The 17,517-nt window shown below is 41.3% G+C and overlaps 1 protein-coding gene across 2 annotated transcripts in view; it reads right to left on the reverse strand.

The window, feature by feature from the left end:
• Positions 1-17,517, reverse strand: part of LARGE1 (LARGE xylosyl- and glucuronyltransferase 1) — a 578,937-nt gene that overhangs the window by 54,205 nt on the left and 507,215 nt on the right. For both annotated transcript variants that reach the window (XM_043967031.1, XM_043967032.1), the window contains exon 10: positions 2,635-2,790. In XM_043967031.1, the coding sequence (XP_043822966.1) occupies positions 2,635-2,790 (156 nt within the window). The remainder of the gene's footprint in view (positions 1-2,634; positions 2,791-17,517) is intronic.

Genomic DNA, 17,517 nt, shown 5'->3' on the forward strand with positions numbered 1-17,517 from the left:
GCCCTGCTACTAATCAGGTGATGTGTCTGAGACCTGAGTGAGCAGGAGGTAAGGTAGGGAAGATGTCTCAATTGGCTCTGTGCATACTGTATCTTTTCCTCCCAGGTTTTTAGTGCTGCAGATACTAAAGACATGCATCATGGGAGAGGAGATGGGAGGCTGGATGGGATGGGGGGCAAGAGTCTCGTCCTGGGAAATGCAGTCCTATGGTCCAGCTTGGCCAATTCTATAAATCTAGAACAGGGAGGGGCCTTCTAGATCACAGAACCCAATCAATGATACCCTGAGATGTTAAGTAAATTCATGTTGTTGGCCATGAGGACTGGAGTGACTTGTACAAGGAAATACTGGCATGAAAGAGCTAAGCTGAGCTGAGATTCAACTTAGATCTTCTAGATGGAAATTCCATCCTCCTTCTTCTAGGCTTTGGGTGACTTTGGCAAAATCATAACAACTCTTTGGGGCCCAGGTTTTGTTTGTTTCATTTGTAAAATATGGGAAAACTAGGCTTTTTAACCCAGCTTTACAAAAAAGACACTGAGGCCTGTGAAGAGGAAGTAATGGGACCATTGTCACAGAGGTGGTAAGCAGAAGACCCAGCATTAGTGTCCGAGGCTTTGGCATTCCTGTTCAGGCCAGTGCTGCTTCTGAAATGAGCCCTGCTCTTCTGCAGAATGCCAAATGGGTTGCAGTCACTTGCTGATATAAATGAAAGGTGAGCTAATGGCTTGAGGTGACCAGGCTTTTTATCTGAGGCTCTCCTGCAGAAAAAGTCATGCTGAACAGTCTTCACTTAGCGTTTGAAAAATGGCCCAACGGGCACTCAGAGCTGGCCAATGATCATAAACACTGATTGGGGAGAGGGAACTAAGCAAAATCAAAGGAACAAAATGTTTTCACGAAACCTTGAAGCGCTTTGAAGAATCTCAAAGGTTCTGAGGTCTAATGGTACTTAAGCACTCACACTTGATCTTATCCCCAAATTATTCCGAAAGGCAGACACTAAGAAGGGATCACTGGGCAATCCCTGTAATGGACAGGTGTTCCATAAAACCTGAAGAATGACCACAGGATCAGGGGAGAGAGGCTCACTGGTTGCACACTCATTAGCAAGGGCCAACTTAATGAAATTGTCTCTTGTTCCATCATCGGCCTCCTAGAGAAATTTCATAGCCAATCACCCTTGGGTGCCAGTGCTGACAGATAGGCTATGGTGGCTGAGGGAGGATGTGGCAGAACTAGTACACCCTCACCACAGTAGACACCCGCCTTGGGTAGAGGCACTGAATGAGTTCAGGCGTTAGTTGCCCATGCCTTGCCACGGTGTTCATTGATTGGTTGTATTCACACAATTCTCCTGGGTCACTGCTCTATTTCCCATTTCTTTGCTTTCCCAGTGATGCCCTGTGTGATAGCACTTAAGAGCTGAGGGACTTGAGGAGGGGCATTTTCATCTCTTGCTACCCTCTCTGACAAATGGAGGGGCTGGTCTAGATTAGGGATGTCAAAAACCTGGACCACATGTGGCCCACAACATTCCTGAGTGTAGCCTGAACTAGATTAAAATAAAATTGCTACCTGATTTTAATGTGTAGATAGATGAATTAAAAAAAAAGAATTTGCAGTTACATTAATTAAGGTGTACATCTTTTTTTTTTTGGGGGGGGCAGGGCAATGGGGGTTAAATGACTTGCCCAGGGTCACACAGCTAGTAAGTATCAAGTGTCTGAGGCTGGGTTTTAACTCAGGTCCTCTTGAATCCAGGGCTGGTGCTTTATCCACTGTGCCACTTAGCTGTCCCCAAGGCATACATCTTAAGGGCATCAAGGGTATCAAGGACAGAAGGGAATGACCCATATAAACAATAATATGCATAGCAACACTTTTTGCAGAACATGAAACAAAAGAGGTGCCCATTAGTTGGGGAATGGCTGAACAAGATGTCATGTGAATGAATGGAATATTATTGTAACATAAGAAATTAGAGATAAATAAGATTCAGGGAAGACTTCTATGAACTGCTACTAAGTAAAATGATCAGGACAGGGAGAACAATTTATGTGATGATGACAATAATAGTTAAGGAAAACCCATTTTGAAAGATCTCAGAAATCTGATCAAAGCAGTAGGAGAACTTCATGAGGCTCAAATATAAACCCCACCCTCTGGAGAGAGGTAATGGAAGTATTCTATAGGGTCAGTTTAGAATGCTATATTTAGGGGTTAGATATGCAAAAAAGAACATCAGTGAAATTAAAAATTCTGAGAAGAGGAAAAAAAGAAGAAAGGGATGCAAATTGAGAAGTTTTGCTATTGCTCTTTTAAATTTAATATCTAATCTGTCTCTTTGCAACTTCTTAGAACTGGGGAATGTCAGAGCTGGAAGAGACCACTGAAGTCATCAGCTCCAATGCATACTAGACCCTCTTCCACATACCTGACAAAGAGTCATTTCACATTTTCTTGAAGACTTCTGATAAGAGAGAAGCCTGCTTCCTTTACTTTGTTTGGGACACAGGCAATAATTAGGAAGTACTTTCTTTTTTCCTTAAACATCAAGCTGAATAAATTTTTGCTGTAAATTGGTTTATCAAGTGCTTGGGAAGGAAAATGACCTTTGCCAGCCCCACTTACATTTTCACTGTTGACGTCAGCCTCGCTGGGACAGCCAAATAGCTCACGCCTCAGCAGATTCCCATCATACTCCAAAAATGTCAGGTACAGGTTTCGGAAGAACTCGACATGTTTGTTCTTCACACGGAGTTTCTTTGGGGAGTTCCAATGGATCACCTGGGAGGTGGGAAAACAACAAAAAAATTGTCATGCAGGTGGCACCTTCACAGATCCCAGCTATACCATCCTTGTCTCTTTCCATTGACCAAATAACATTTGTTGGGTATTTGATACTTTTGTGAATGTTATGAAAGGACAATGAGATAGAAAACATGATTCCTGTTCTCAAAGAAGCTTTCAGTCTATCTAGGGAGACAAGATGCAAACTCAATATAAGTCATGGTAGTGAGAGCCAAGTTGGTGTAATGGACAGAGAGCTGCCCTCAGAGTCAGGAAGTCTCATATTCGAATCCTGCCTCTGATGCACACACTGGTTGCGTAACCCTGGACAAGTGACTTCACCTTTCAATGATAAGCTGTGGAGGAATGGCCCATATGCAGGAGCAGGGGGAACTCTGTGTGGATCTACCTGCACCAATGAAACCAGATTCACCAGAAGTGATGAATTTGGTGAGACAGATTATATATGAAGCTAAGTCCACAGAGGAAAGCTGGATGCAAAAGGACTTGGAGTCATCTGAAAGGGCTTCATTGAGGAGAAAGCGGGATTTAAGTTGAACTTTTAAAGATGGCTGAGACTCTGACTCTAGGCAAGTGACCTAAATTCTGTCTGCCTCAGTTTTTGAAATTGTTAAAATGGGGACAATTCAAGTACCTACCTCTAAGGGTCATGAGAATAAAAGGTTATTTGTCAAACACTTTGCAAACCTTAAAGTGCTATATAAATCCTATTGTTTGTTACTATTTGTATTATTTGGATAGAAACAATAACTAAGGGAGAGCATTCCAGGTGAAGGGACATCATGGCAGCCTGGCATTGAGACACAGGGATAACAAAAGACGAAGGAATCCCTGAAAATAGTGTGAGAGATGCCTTCAGCCAATGAATCCTTTTGACTCAATCATGATAGGGATGCAAACAGATTTTCTAGGTGAGTGTAGATGCTACATTATATATAATCTCCTCAAACAACTGGAAATGATCTAGATGACCAACACAATACGATGGTATTGGCCAACAAAGAAAGGCAGTATATTAACATAATCAAATGATAATGCAACTATAAACTAGAAGGTCAGAGGGATACAGGGAAATCTGAAGAGACTTTTACCAAACAACACAAAACAAAACAACAAGCAGATCAGGAAGAAAGGAATGAATATTGAATATAACTGCAGAAGAGGGAAAGTGAATAAGAATGAACAGACAATCCTGTTGAAGATGCCGTGGGAAGGAATGATGAATTATTATGATATATTATGCATTGGAATTAATAATTTAAACATAAATAGTTAGTGGCAGTTATGGGCTAGAGGATAGTGAGGCAGCCTTGGAGTCAGGGAAATCTTAGGTCAGGTTCTCCCTCTGACAAATGAAGGAAGGACAAAATGAGTGAAACACACAAACAAATATTGATTAAGCAGGCACTTATTATGTATAAGGCAGTGTGCTAAGTGATGGCCACAGAAATAAAAAAGAGTGGGGACAGTTCCCTGCTCACATTCTAACAAGGGAGATAAAATGCAAACAACTATGTATGATCTGACTTTTGGTTGGTTTTTATTTGTAAGATAAAGTTGGCAAAGCAGGGTATCATATATATATATGTATGTATATATATATGTGTATATATCTATCTATCTATATATATATGTTATATACACCCAAGCACATAAAGTAAATAGAAAATGCAGAATGATACTTTATCATCTAAGTGACTTTTTAAAAAGGCTGTCAAAGCTTGCATCAGAATTGCAAATTATAAAAAAAGTCCTGGGTTTTCTGGGAAATCCCAACTCACCCATTTGCATGGGGACCCTTCTCCCCCACCCCCTGATGCTTCTGGGCAGCCCTACAAGGGATATGTTGAATTCTAGAGAGGAGAATTTGGGAGAAATGGGTAAGAGAAAGTGTGAGAACAAGGAGCAAATAAAAGGAGGAAGTATGAATAAGTAAATCCTTAATCCCATAAAATACCCAGAATCCCTGAATATTATGGGGTGGGAGAGACTTCTACAATCATCCAGTTAAATCCTTTCCTTTTACAGATGGGCAAAGTGTGTCAACAAGAAGGGCAGTTATTTTCTGAAGGTCATATAATTAAACAACTGGCAGAAACCAGGCTCTCTGAGACCGAATTCAGCCCTCTCTCCACTGTATCCCATTGCCTTCCACTCCATAGCCCTTGGAGCTCCTTTCCCGGCACTGATGCCTGGGCTCAGAGATTTAGAAGTAGAATCAGCACAGGGCCATAGAAAAAAAATTGGAAGAGATGTCCAAGGCCATCTTGCCCAACACCCTCCATTTTGCATATCAGAAAACTGAGGTCCAGTGAGATTAAGAAGCCTGCTCAAGATCATGAAACAGTGGGGTATGAATATCAATTCACTGCCTTCAGAGCCAGGTCCACCATCATTTATGCCTTTCTTGGTATCCTCAGCGGGTAGCACCATGCTCAGTACAGGATGCATTGTGAATAGAGTAAGCCTTTATTAGATTGTGTTGATGGTCTGACTGATCACAATAATTACAAGCTCAGATCATTTGAAATGGGCAGTGTTTTCCTCACAATAACCATTAGAGAGAGGTACTGTGAGTATTATTGTCCATAGTTTTCCAGCGGGGAAACTGAGGCTCTGAGAGGTCTAGTGAATGATCTATAGTCATCCAGGATTTTCCTAAGGATCAAGGCTTAAACTCAGGATCTCTTGGCTTACAGTTCAAAGCTCATTTCACTATACAAATTCTACTCATTCATTCTACTCATTCCACTCTACAAATATTTCTTTGGATTGCTACTGTCCATTATATTATCCCAAACCACCGATATAAAGGGCTGCAGAATAAATTCTCCCAGAATTCAGTCCTAGGAAACAATTTATCTCTCAAGGAGCATTTGCATGCTTTTTTTCTCCAGAGGATGACAACTCTAGAAGCTGATGCATCTCTCCTTTTGCCTCTTTTGGCCTTTGCTGTTAGGAACTGTCAAATTTTTGGGCTCATATGCAGCAGTTCACCCATCCAAAGCACCAGGTGATAACAGTTTCCCTACTACTGTTCATTGGACTTTGTCCTATTTTTTAAGTGTCCTGTTCTGTTCATATTTTCAATCTGTAAGTTACCACAAGTCCTACTGGGGGGAAGAGGGAGAGTAATAGCTGCTGGACTTGGGCTTTTACAGGTGGAAGGAAGCCCCTGGTGAGAAAATTCTCTTTACCAATGCAAGTTGGCACCATCTTGGTAACCTATGGTCTTGGAGGGTTGGGGGGAGGAAGGGAGAGGGGTAAAGTGACTTACCCAGGGTCATGAGCTAGAAATAAGACTTGAACCCGGATCTTCCTGGCTTTGAGGCTGACTCTCTAGCCACTACATCCTGCTGCACTGATACAGGAAGAACATAAATAATAGATAAATCATCAGTGCCTATTCTAGAAATCAGTCCCTACTGCAGAGAAAGCCACCAGGGACCCCTGCTCCTAAAACATTCTGCTCATCCTCACCGGGGCTGAACTACAGCTTAGTTGACTGGTGAGGTTTGTAGCTTAGGGGGTCCTGGATGCCAGTGACATACAATTCAGTGGATGCTTATTATGTGCTGATTGTGTGCCAACCATCACGGGCGATGCTGACAGGAGGGCTCTTCAATTTTTCTTTGTCTCTAAAGCATGGTACATGATAAGTTCTTAAAAATGTTTTTGGAACAAATGGAATGAACGAATGAATTCTAATAATGGGGGATGGTCTTTAGGAGGTGAGAAATGGGATGCTGAATATGGGGAAGTGACTGCTCTGGTCTAGATGGAATGGAGTCTATAAAGAGCTGATAGGATAGGTTAGAAACATACTGGACAAAGGCAATCTGAAATGCACTGGTAACTTTCTTTTCCCCTCTCTCCTTCTTTTTTCTTTCTTTCTTTCTTTCTTTCTTTCTTTCTTTCTTTCTTTCTTTCTTTCTTTCTTTCTTTCTTTCTTTCTTTCTTTCTTTCTTTCTTTCTTTCTTTCTTTCTTTCTTTCTTTCTTTCTTTCTTCCTTCCTTCCTTCCTTCCTTCCTTCCTTCCTTCCTTCCTTCCTTCCTTCCTTCCTTCCTTCCTTCCTTCCTTCCTTCTTCTCTTCCTCTCTTCCTATTGGGAAGAGTAGCACAAGGAAGCACTCAACTAGTGCTGAGGAAAAAGCAGACAATGTAATTACATCTCATCTCTCGGAGGGATGGCATGGTAGAGTGTTGGACTTGGAGGCTGGAAGACTTACGTTCAAATCCTGTGTACAATGCTCTATAGCAGTGTGACTTTTTGTAAATATCTTAAAGCTTTTGGGCCTCAGTTTCCTCATTTGTAAAATGGGTGAAAAGTGTGGAATGGATGGCCTGTAAGGTTCCCACCAAATCTCAATCTATGATCCTATTATCTTGAGGATGAGAGAATGTTAAGGTATTTATGTTTTGATAGTAACCATTTTTATTTAAAGTTTTGAGTTCCAAATTCTATCCTTCTTTCCCTCCCTTCCCTTCTCCCTCCCAAGGCAGCAAGTAATGAGATAAAGGTTATATATGTGCAATTAAAGGTGTTTATGTTTTAGAGAAGAGATGGGCACCTTACATATAAAGATTTTTGCAGGGTTTTCTGCCATGCCTTCTAAATAGAAGGAACAAAAAACGTCTCCTGGGAGCACTTCCCAGTCAGGGCTCACAGAGGTTGGGCAGCATCCATTAAAATAATTACACACGGGCAGAATGTCACTCACAGACAGCCAGGATCACGTCTCTGCTGAAGTGGTGGGTGCTTGCCAAGTGCTGAGGCAGCAGTGGGAGGGGGCTGCTGCAGCCACACTCCACAACCTTGGTCTCCCCTAACCAAGAGCCACATATGCTAACTAGGAGGACAGTCCGGAGTAGCTGGAAGATCTCAGGTTGAAGTTCAGGGTGGTATAATGGGGTTGGGGGTTAGGGAGGTAGGTAATGGGTGCATCAGGACTTTGCTCCTGTCTAGGATGTCTCTTTTCCACCTGTGTATGGGACCCTGTATTTGTGGTGGGGAATTCAAGGGGATAGACTCTAGACTGAAACTTATACTTCACAAGAAGGGGTAGGAGCTGGGAAAGGGAGTCAGAGATTGTTGGAAGAGGAATTCCCAGTGACATTCTTTGCAAATTCAGGGAGGTCTCAAATGAATTTGCCCGGATACTTAGTGGATAGAGCCTGGAACTTGGAGTCAGGAAGACGTGGCATGCAATCTAGATAAATAAAAACTCTTTGACCTGGGGCAACATACTTTGTCTTGCTGTGCCTCAGTCTCCTCATCTTTAAAATGAAGGGGCTGGACTAGATGCCCACTAAGATCCCTTCTGGCTCCAAGACTCTAATCCTCTGGACTCTGGGAGGCAGGTACAGTGGCTGTCCTTATATCTCTATTTTACAGGCAAGAAAATGAAAACATATTCAGCAGCTTTTAGAATTTTAAGACACTAGTAAGGACTTAGGGAAAGAAATGACCTTTGTGACCTTCCCTGGCCTGACCTATAAGACTAGAATAGATTTGCAAAGCACTTCCCACAAATATGGTCAGGCTTAGATTTAGAGATGAAAGGCCCTTAGTGACCTTGTCATCCCCCTCTTTCCCTTATTATGGAAGAACTGAGGCAGAGTGAAAGTGACAAGAAAATAAGGGCATAGATTTTAGAGCTGAAAGGGACCTTGGGGATCTTTTAATCCAACCCTCTCTTTTGACAGGTGAGAAAACTGAGGCCAAAGAACTTAAATGACTGCCCAAGTAAGTATCAGATCTGGCGTTTTAACCGTGGCCTCCTTATTTGAGATGCGATGCCCCTTCTCTACACAGGAGCACTTGCTCTGCAAACCATAAAATCCTATACAAACATGAGTTGCTATTATTGTTGTTATTATTCCATACACATAGGACTACTCATTATTGAGAAAATGCCTGTTTGTATTGGTAGAGGAAGTATCTTCATAAGAAGTTTCCTACACTCAGGAAATCACAGGTCTAGTACAAATAAATGAACAAAGAAACAAATAAACAATGACAAAAACAACAACAAATGGTGCCTATTAGTTTTGGTCTGAGCCCTGTTAATGTGCATATCATATTTTGCCTCCCAAAGAATGCCAGTTCCTTCCCAATTCATCTCTACTCTACCTTTCTTGCCTACTTGTCCATAATTTTCCTCAGGACATTAGAGTCGCCATCCAAACTTAACTAACTTGTTTCCTGAACATGGCATTCCATCACCATCTCGATGTCCCCAGTGCCTGGAGTGCACTCCATCCTCACATCTACTTCTTAGAATGTTATAGTGGGAGTGCCAACTTAGAATGTAATAGTGGGGATGACTGCTGAGGTCCCTTCTGGCTTTCAGATTTGGAGATTTTGCGTCTTTTGAGGTTTGCCATGCAGCCACCTCCTACAGGAAGCCCTTACTAAGCCTGCTGGTCATTTGTGCTCTCTCCCCATCCTTAAAAAGTATCCTGGACAAATGGATCTGTTGATGTGTTTTATTTACACAGTAGATTGTAAACACCTGGAAGACAGGGGCCTTTTTGATGTTTCTCTTTCTGTACCCAGGACCTAGAATGGTGCCTGACATGCAGTAAGTACTTAATGAATATTAAGACATCTCCACTTCAAATGTTCGTGGAGGACTGTTTGTGCCCGACCTATGGTAAAGCCCTCAGAGCTCATATTGGTCTGATTGCCCACAATCAGACACATTGTACCTTGACTCCAACATAGTGAAGTCATTTGGTTATTAATGAGAATGAAAGACAGCTACCAACCAAGCAACCAGCCAATAAATATTGTTGAAATGAATTTGCTCTAAGCTCCTGACCTCTCATCCTTGGAGTTTTCATTTCATAAAACATATTTCCCCAAGCAATCATCGTAAGGAGCCCTGAAGCAGGTACTGGCCAGTGGAGAGATGTCAGAGAGGACTTCTACATTCCTCGCTCAGGCTCTATTTTTAACCTGATCAAGGTATCCTCAGACTCTCCTGGTCCATATGACAGGATTGTCTAAATTGAGGTCATTCTGATCAAACAAACCTGAAAATGAGAGTCCCACTTTCCTAATTAGTGGGTCAAGCTCTTTGCTATCTATTCTCCCTTGGAGGAAGGAAGATACACAACCAGAAGTGAAATGACCAAACATGAGTAAAGTGTCCTAGAGCATCTTAAGAATTGAAGGCAAAAAGTGAATTCAATCTTAGGCTATGGTCCAAGAGTTTCACAGCACGTAAGGATGCTGAAAGGCTTCCCATAATCTGTAGGAGTGAGACCCCATATAGAAGATGGCAGCAGTTCTGGGCACCATAATTTTGGAGACATACTGATAATCAAAAGCACATTCTGAGGAGGGCAACTAGACTGGGGAGTGGTCAACAGACTCTGTCACCATAGAAGGAAAAGCTAAGGGCTCTATTTTATTTTTTTAAAAACCTGGTGAGATTTAATCCAGAGAAGACAAGACAAGGAGGTAGGAGCTGGGGGGCAATGAATAGAGGACATCCCTGTCTTCAAATCCAGGAAAGGTTATCATCTGAAAGGTTGAAGCAAAATGGGCAGAGATTATAGGAAAGTAATTGGGGGCTAAATATATGGTAGTGGAAAGAAGGCTCATTCTGGAGTCGGATGATCTAGATTCAAATTCTTCCTCTGGTACTTACTGCCTTTGTGACCCTGGGCGATTGAATTCATCTCTCCAAACTTCAGTTTTCTCATCTGCAAATGAAACCTTTGGACTAGCCATTCTTTGAGGTTCTTTCCTGCTTTCAGTCTATGATACACAGAATTGTGGGGTTGGACTGAATTTTTAAACATGTAGATTTTAACAACTATATTTCAATATAGTTGATTTCCTTTGTAATATTTTCATTTGTAAACAGTTTTTTTTCCTCTAAAAAGGGGGCCTACAGGCTTCATAGGACTGTCAAAGTGATCCATGATACACAAAAGAATTCTTGTACCAGATACTTACTAATTCCTATTGAGTTCTTCATCCGAGAGGGGCTGAGTTGAAGGGGGACATGGATTGGTACCACACCTCCATGGAAAGACCATGACTGGTAGAAGAAACTTGATCTGGCTTGTTATGAAGGAGAAGAGGGACCCAGGCATCTCGACATATATCAAAAGATGTAAACCTCTATTACATTGCTAACCTCTATCAAATTGCTTGCTGCCTTGGGGAAGGGAGAGGGAGGGGAGGGAGAGAGAAAGATTTGAAACTAGAAATCTTAGAGAAACAAATGTTGAAAACTATCTCTACATGTAAATAGAAAAGAATAAAATACTATATTAAAAAAGAGATGGAGAAAGCTTACCAGGACCAGGGGATGCTAAATCTGAGGATGGTCACTCTGAAGGACCACTGTTGAACCCCAACACTTTTCTGGACATGACCTGAACTTAACTCCATCAACAAATATCTGATTCCATCCTCCTTCCTATGCCTGTCCCCTCCTCCTTCCCTCAGTTATCCCTGCCTACCCCCCACCCTCATACTCCTATTGCCCTTGGCCTTGGAGGTCTCATTTTAGACCTTGAGTCTTCCCTCATATTACTTAAGCATATTATAATGAAGACCTGAAATACAATATGGCCTAGTGCATAGAGAACTGACCTTGGGATCAGAAAGGCCTAGGTTCCAGCCCTATCTCTGACACATACTACCTGTGTGATGTTGGGTAGGGATTTTTAAATTCTCAGTGACTTAGGCACTTCCTTAAGTCTATAAGTTGCAGAGAAGGTTCCAAACTGCTTTGGTTGAGGGAGTTCCTCACCAAGAATTCTCAAAACTGATGGCGTCAAAGGTTTATTAAAAATAATGAATGAGAGGCAGCTAGGTGGCACAGTGGATAAACCACTGGCCCTGGATTCAGGAGGACCTGGGTTCAAATCTGGCCTCAGACACTTGATACTTACTAGCTGTGTGACCTTGGGAAAGTCACTTAACTGTCATTGTCCCCCCCACCCCCAAATCTCATCAAAAATGAATGAATGAATGAATGAACAAGGAAACTAAATAAATAGAGGCTTACTGCTTTAGGTATTACTAGCCTGTCTGGTTCTTTGTAAAAGCTTCCTCATAATATTTGCATTATCAACCTGACAGAGTTGCTATGAAGAAAACACTTTGTTGACCTTCAAATGATACATGTAAGCTAGAATAAGCCTGTGAGACTCCGACTTCAGTGGGTACAAGTTTATCCTATCATTGGTCCATCAATTTAGAGCTGGAAGACACCTTAGAGGCCACTGAGTCTATTTGAAGATGAAAAAACAGAGAAGTTCAGTGATTTGCCCAGGATAATAGATCTAGTAAATATCTGGCAGGATTTGAATGTCAGTCCTCCTAACTCCAATTCCGTTGCCGTAGGTCTACCACTCACTAGTTATGTGACCTTGGGCAAATCACTTGAGACAGTTAGGTGGCATAATGAATATAGAGCACTTGGAATTAGGAAGGCCTGAGTCCAAATTCTTACTCAGACAGTAACCATCTTCATCACTCTGGACAAGTCACTTAACCTGTCAGGATCAGATTCTTCAGCTGTAAGATGATAGGGTTGAGGGGCAGCTAGGTGGCGCAGTGGATAGAGCAATGGCCCTGGAGTCAGGAGTACCTGAGTTCAAATCCGGCCTCAGACACTTGACACTTACTAGCTGTGTGACCCTGGGCAAGTCACTTAACCCCAATTGCCTCACTAAAAAAAAAAAGATGATAGGGTTGAACCCGATGACCTCTAAGGTCTCTTCCATCTCTGAATCTCTGATCTTGTGATTTCTGTGTCCTATTCCAACCTTCTTCTCAGAGAAGGTTCTGTGTCCTTTCTATAAAGGGCCTTTGGAGAGGAGAGGAGAGGAGAGGATATGGTCTTCTCAAGCTAAGCATCCTGGACCTGCAAGATGTGACCTCATTGGATCGGAGAGGTCTGTCTGCCCTCAGTATATGCATAGCCATTGAGTCTGTTTGAAATGAGACAGGGAAAGTTGAATGAAACTGATTAGTGTCCAGGAAAGTTAAATATTATCCAGCATGATAGGATGTCATGTGATGTTAATGTGATTAAAAAGGAGGGGGTGACCTTTAACCTCATCAAGGACAGTGGGAGAAAAAGCCTTTCAAAGTTAGGAATGAAGCCTAATAACAAGACTGAAGGGCTGGCTGGTTGAGTGGAAGCCTGGTTTCTTCTGAAGCATCTTAGGTAACTGTTCTTGTCCATCAAAGTTAGTTATACTCCTGAGATGCTTGAGGGACAAGCTCTAAGTAAAAGCCAGCGAGGTGAGATGGACCAATCTTCTTCAAGTAACTGGGATTCAGGGACTATTTGGGAAATAGACAGGGAACAGGAATGAGGTGATTCCAGGCTCTGTTTGCAGCCACTCCTATGTTTTCTTGACTCTGTGAACCAGTTGTTGGGAATAAGATGATCATCCTTTCCCTTCTGAAGGAGCATGAAATAGCAGATTGAGTTCTAGACTTAGAGTCAAGGAAGACTCGAATCCCACCTCAGATCCTTATTAACTATATAACTTTAGACAAGCTAACTTTTTTTGGTCTCATATTCCTCACCTTTAAAATAAGGGTGTTGGGGACAGCTAGGTGGCACATTGGATAGAGCACCGGCCCTGGAGTCAGGAGGACCTGAGTTCAAATCCGGCCTCAGACACTTAACAGCTGTGAGACCCTGGGCAAGTCACTTAACCCCAATTGCCTCACTAAAAACAAACAAACAAAAAAACCCCAAGCAAAAGAAATAAAAAAACCCAAAAAAATAAAATAAGGGTGTTGGCCTCAGAAGCCCCTCTTTGAAGAATGTTTTAGAAATATCTGATGCCTCTGATGCCTCATGATGAAGGGATCCAAAGTTTTGTCAGGTCCTTTTTTTTCCCCCCTAACCTTATGTCCTCTCCAACACTCTCCCCTCTCCTACCCCCATTCTGAAATGGCTCTCTGAAGGTTGTCCTTTTTAAACTAACTAAGCTCATTTTCCTTGTAGAGTCACATGCCATGCGTCTCTAAAAGAGGACTTAAGTGTGGAGTGGAAATATACTCCAAAGCTTCTTTACTCCTGAAGGGAAAATTACAACAGGAAGGTTGGCAGGATTTCAAGAATCAAGTCGCAACCACACGATTGAGAATGATTCTGATAAGGAAAAGTAGGAAGAGACTAAAGGGAAAAGGCCAATGTATCTGCACCAGGAGCTCTCTGACAACCTCACTTTTTTTTGGGGGGGGGGGCAATGAGGGTTAAGTGACTTGCTCAGGGTCACACAGGTAGTAAGTGTCAAGTATCTGAGGTCAAATTTGAACTCAGGCCCTCCTGAATCCAGGGCCAGTGCTTTATCCACTGTGCCACCTAGCTGCCTCCCACTAACCTCACATTTTTTAAAGCACTAGTATAAGAGATGGAAATGTAGGCAGATAACAGGGGATTAGTAGAAAAGGGCAGCATAATGCCTACATGGAAAAGATATCATTTTAAGGTTTTTAATTAACTCTATAATGCTCCAATACTCCACTGGATTTGCAGTTTCCTTAATGTAGATATTACCTCTATGATTCAGAGCTCAACCCATCCATGCTAGCCCACTCTGTTTCCCCAGCTTCCTTTTTGTCTTGCCTCAAATCCCTCTTTATGCAGAGACCATTTCTCGTCACCTCACCATTCCCCATATTCTAGTACCTTCTTCTCTAAGATGCATTTCCATCCAATCTGTATACATCACCTTGCATATACCTAATTATTTTCCTGTTTGTTTCTAACATTATAATTAAAGGTCCTTGAGGGCAGGAACTGTTTTTGATTGTTCTTTGTATCCCCCATACTTATCAGAGTACATGGCACAAAGAAAGCATTTAAAAATTCTTAATAACTGACTTATGTTGACTTGCTCATGTGCTACCACCAGTTGACAATAGGAGGTCTCTCTGACATGCGAGTAGTGGGGGTGGAAGGACTTCTTTTCATTCATTTGACATTGTAAGACATACCAATATAAGATGCCAGCTGTCCACTGGTTATCTCTTTGTCCTGCCAAGTAACCAACTCATCCTTTTGGATCATGCATAACCATGAAGACACTTCTTACTCTATTTCTTCTGTGCCATTACTTGTTTGCAGTATGTTACAGTCTATCCCTACTGTGAGCCTTTACATTGCCCTTTTGGTTATCCTGAACTTGGATTGTTTGAAGAATGTGGCATTATGTGTTTTGTAATCAGACATCATGAGAAAAAAACATGGATGATAAAAAAGTGAATTTGGGGGCAGTGGATAAAGCACCAGCCCTGGATTTAGGAACACCTGAGTTCAAATCCGGACTCAGACACTTGACACTTATTAGCTGTGTGACCCTGGGCAAGTTACTTAACCCTCGTTATCCTGCCAAAATAAAATGTGAATTTGAGGCAAAAGGTTGGGCTCATCAAAAGAACTTCACAGTTTTTGAAATGTGATACAACTATCTCTCCCACTGCTGCCCAATTCCAGGAAGAGATCATTGCCCTTTGCAGTGCCTTCCCAAGGTGTATGTCTGTCTCTCTCTATTTATCCATCTAGCATCTATCCATCCATCCACCTGTGTATTTATCTACCTTTTATAGTTGATATTTCCATTAAGCACATATAACATCTCTATTTATCATTATACTAACATTCACCTATCTTTCTATCCATGTATTTCTCCACCCAAATCTCTCTCTCTCTCTCTCTCTCTCTCTCTCTCTCTCTCTCTCTCTTTCTCATTGATATAGACATCTCTGTAGATAAACAGTGATGAATAAATTTTCATAGGTTATCCATTCAACAGCAAATCGAAATCTAGATAACAGATGAATCCTTTATCCACTTGTTTTTACTTGTTATGGATAGTTAGTCAAAACACTTTTGAGTGGTCATATATATCTTCACAAAGTTCTAGAGTTTTGTTGCCACCAGTAGAATCATCCAGACAGAGAAGCATCTGGAGGACTTTGTCATTTCTATAGCAAATGCTTGGACTTGGACTCAGAGCTGGACCTCCATGACAGTGATAAACATGTCTCCCTGCTTTATGTGTGGTTCGATACTAAGAATCAGAGAGTCAATGAGCAAGGCTATCTCATTCAGACCTTTAAAGAAATCATGCATAATTTTGGCACAGGCAAGTTTTTAAGGTAGCATTTTATTCTATCAGATCAAATGCTTTTGAAATAATTAATAGATAAAAAGTAAAGTGTGATCTCAAATTCTCTACCAAAAAATGTGATGACTAAGATGGGGTTTGTTATGGAATATGGCTTACTAAAACCTGCCTGTTCCCTTCTAATGGACTCATCAAGAATTTCCTTGAAGTAGAGCTACAAATACTATATAATTTCTTATTCTAAGAAAAAATGGTACATAGATGGGGAAAGTAGGTGTATGTGTTGGTAGTTACTTTTTTGAGGGGGAGGGTTTGATAATAATATGATTTGAAATTATTTCCACACCTTTGGTATCTTCCCTCTTTCAGACACCTTGAAAATTGGTCCATTATCACCCCCATACTACATTTCTGCAATAATGGTGCTCTGTGTGCACTTAATCTGGAACATCTGCTTTTTCCATCTTTTTTAAAAAAATGGCTGTTTTAAGGAGCACATCTGGAATGATTATGTTAGAGTTCAAATGGGGTGATTCCAGTGTCCTTGATGGTGAAAACAATTTATGAATTTTATAGCTCTCTTCCATCCTTTCTCTGTTGCCTTACTTCCAGTTTTGTCCTTAAATGCCTGCTGGATGATGATGCTTAGTTGGGTCCCTCTCTAAGTTTTCCCTTTTCTTTCCTTTCTACTGTTTCTAATTGTTTCATGGGGTGACACCCCTCATCATCTTCCACCATTTATCTCTGTATGATTTAAGCAACCCTTTGAACAACACCAGTCTAAACTGCTGTTGCCCTTGGCAGCTATATCTCTCTGCTTGGCAAGTAGATTGTGTTGACTAAGGGGGTTTCGAGGTCCTTATGGTCTCTTCACCAAGGCCACTGATTTACATCATTTTTTCTGATCAGTGTCAATATACTTTTCTTCATTTAATTTTCATTTTTTGGCACCATTTATTTTTTGGGGGTAGGGAAGATGGGAGAAAAAGGTTTTGACTATACCTGATATTTCACTAGTATACCTCTTATCAGCACTTAGTTTCTTAGAGAGTTGACTGAACAACTGAGAGGGTTAAGAGGGTTGCCAAAACCCACACAGCCAGCATCTAGCAGAGGCAGGGCATGAACTCATTGCTTTCAAACTCAAGAAGCCACCTTTCTATCCCTTGAGCCACCCTTTCCTTTTCTTAGTAAACAACTTGTTTAAATGTCAGGTTGGAGCTGTTTTTAATATACATGATATGGTTTTCCCCCATTTTCTTTTACTTTTGTATTAATTTGGAATTCTGCTCTAATAACTCAGTGGTCAGACTATACATGGACAATTAATTCAGAAATGAGTCCCACAAGGGTAATGTATCCATTTCTATCAATTAAAATAGAATCCATTTCCTTTTAGGGGGATGTTGTTTTGGATTTGCCACATCTAATGCCTCTTAATTATTTTTTCTTAAATAAAATATTCATGCTGTATAGGCATATGACTTCTATATCACCCACAAATTTGGCTTCTCTCATTCCTTACTCTTAAGACGTATCTGCTGGGCCATTGTTCTTCTCTTCTCATCTATGCCCACCTTTG

The sequence above is a fragment of the Dromiciops gliroides genome, chromosome 5 (genome assembly GCF_019393635.1).
Source record: "Dromiciops gliroides isolate mDroGli1 chromosome 5, mDroGli1.pri, whole genome shotgun sequence".
Taxonomy (NCBI): domain Eukaryota; kingdom Metazoa; phylum Chordata; class Mammalia; order Microbiotheria; family Microbiotheriidae; genus Dromiciops; species Dromiciops gliroides.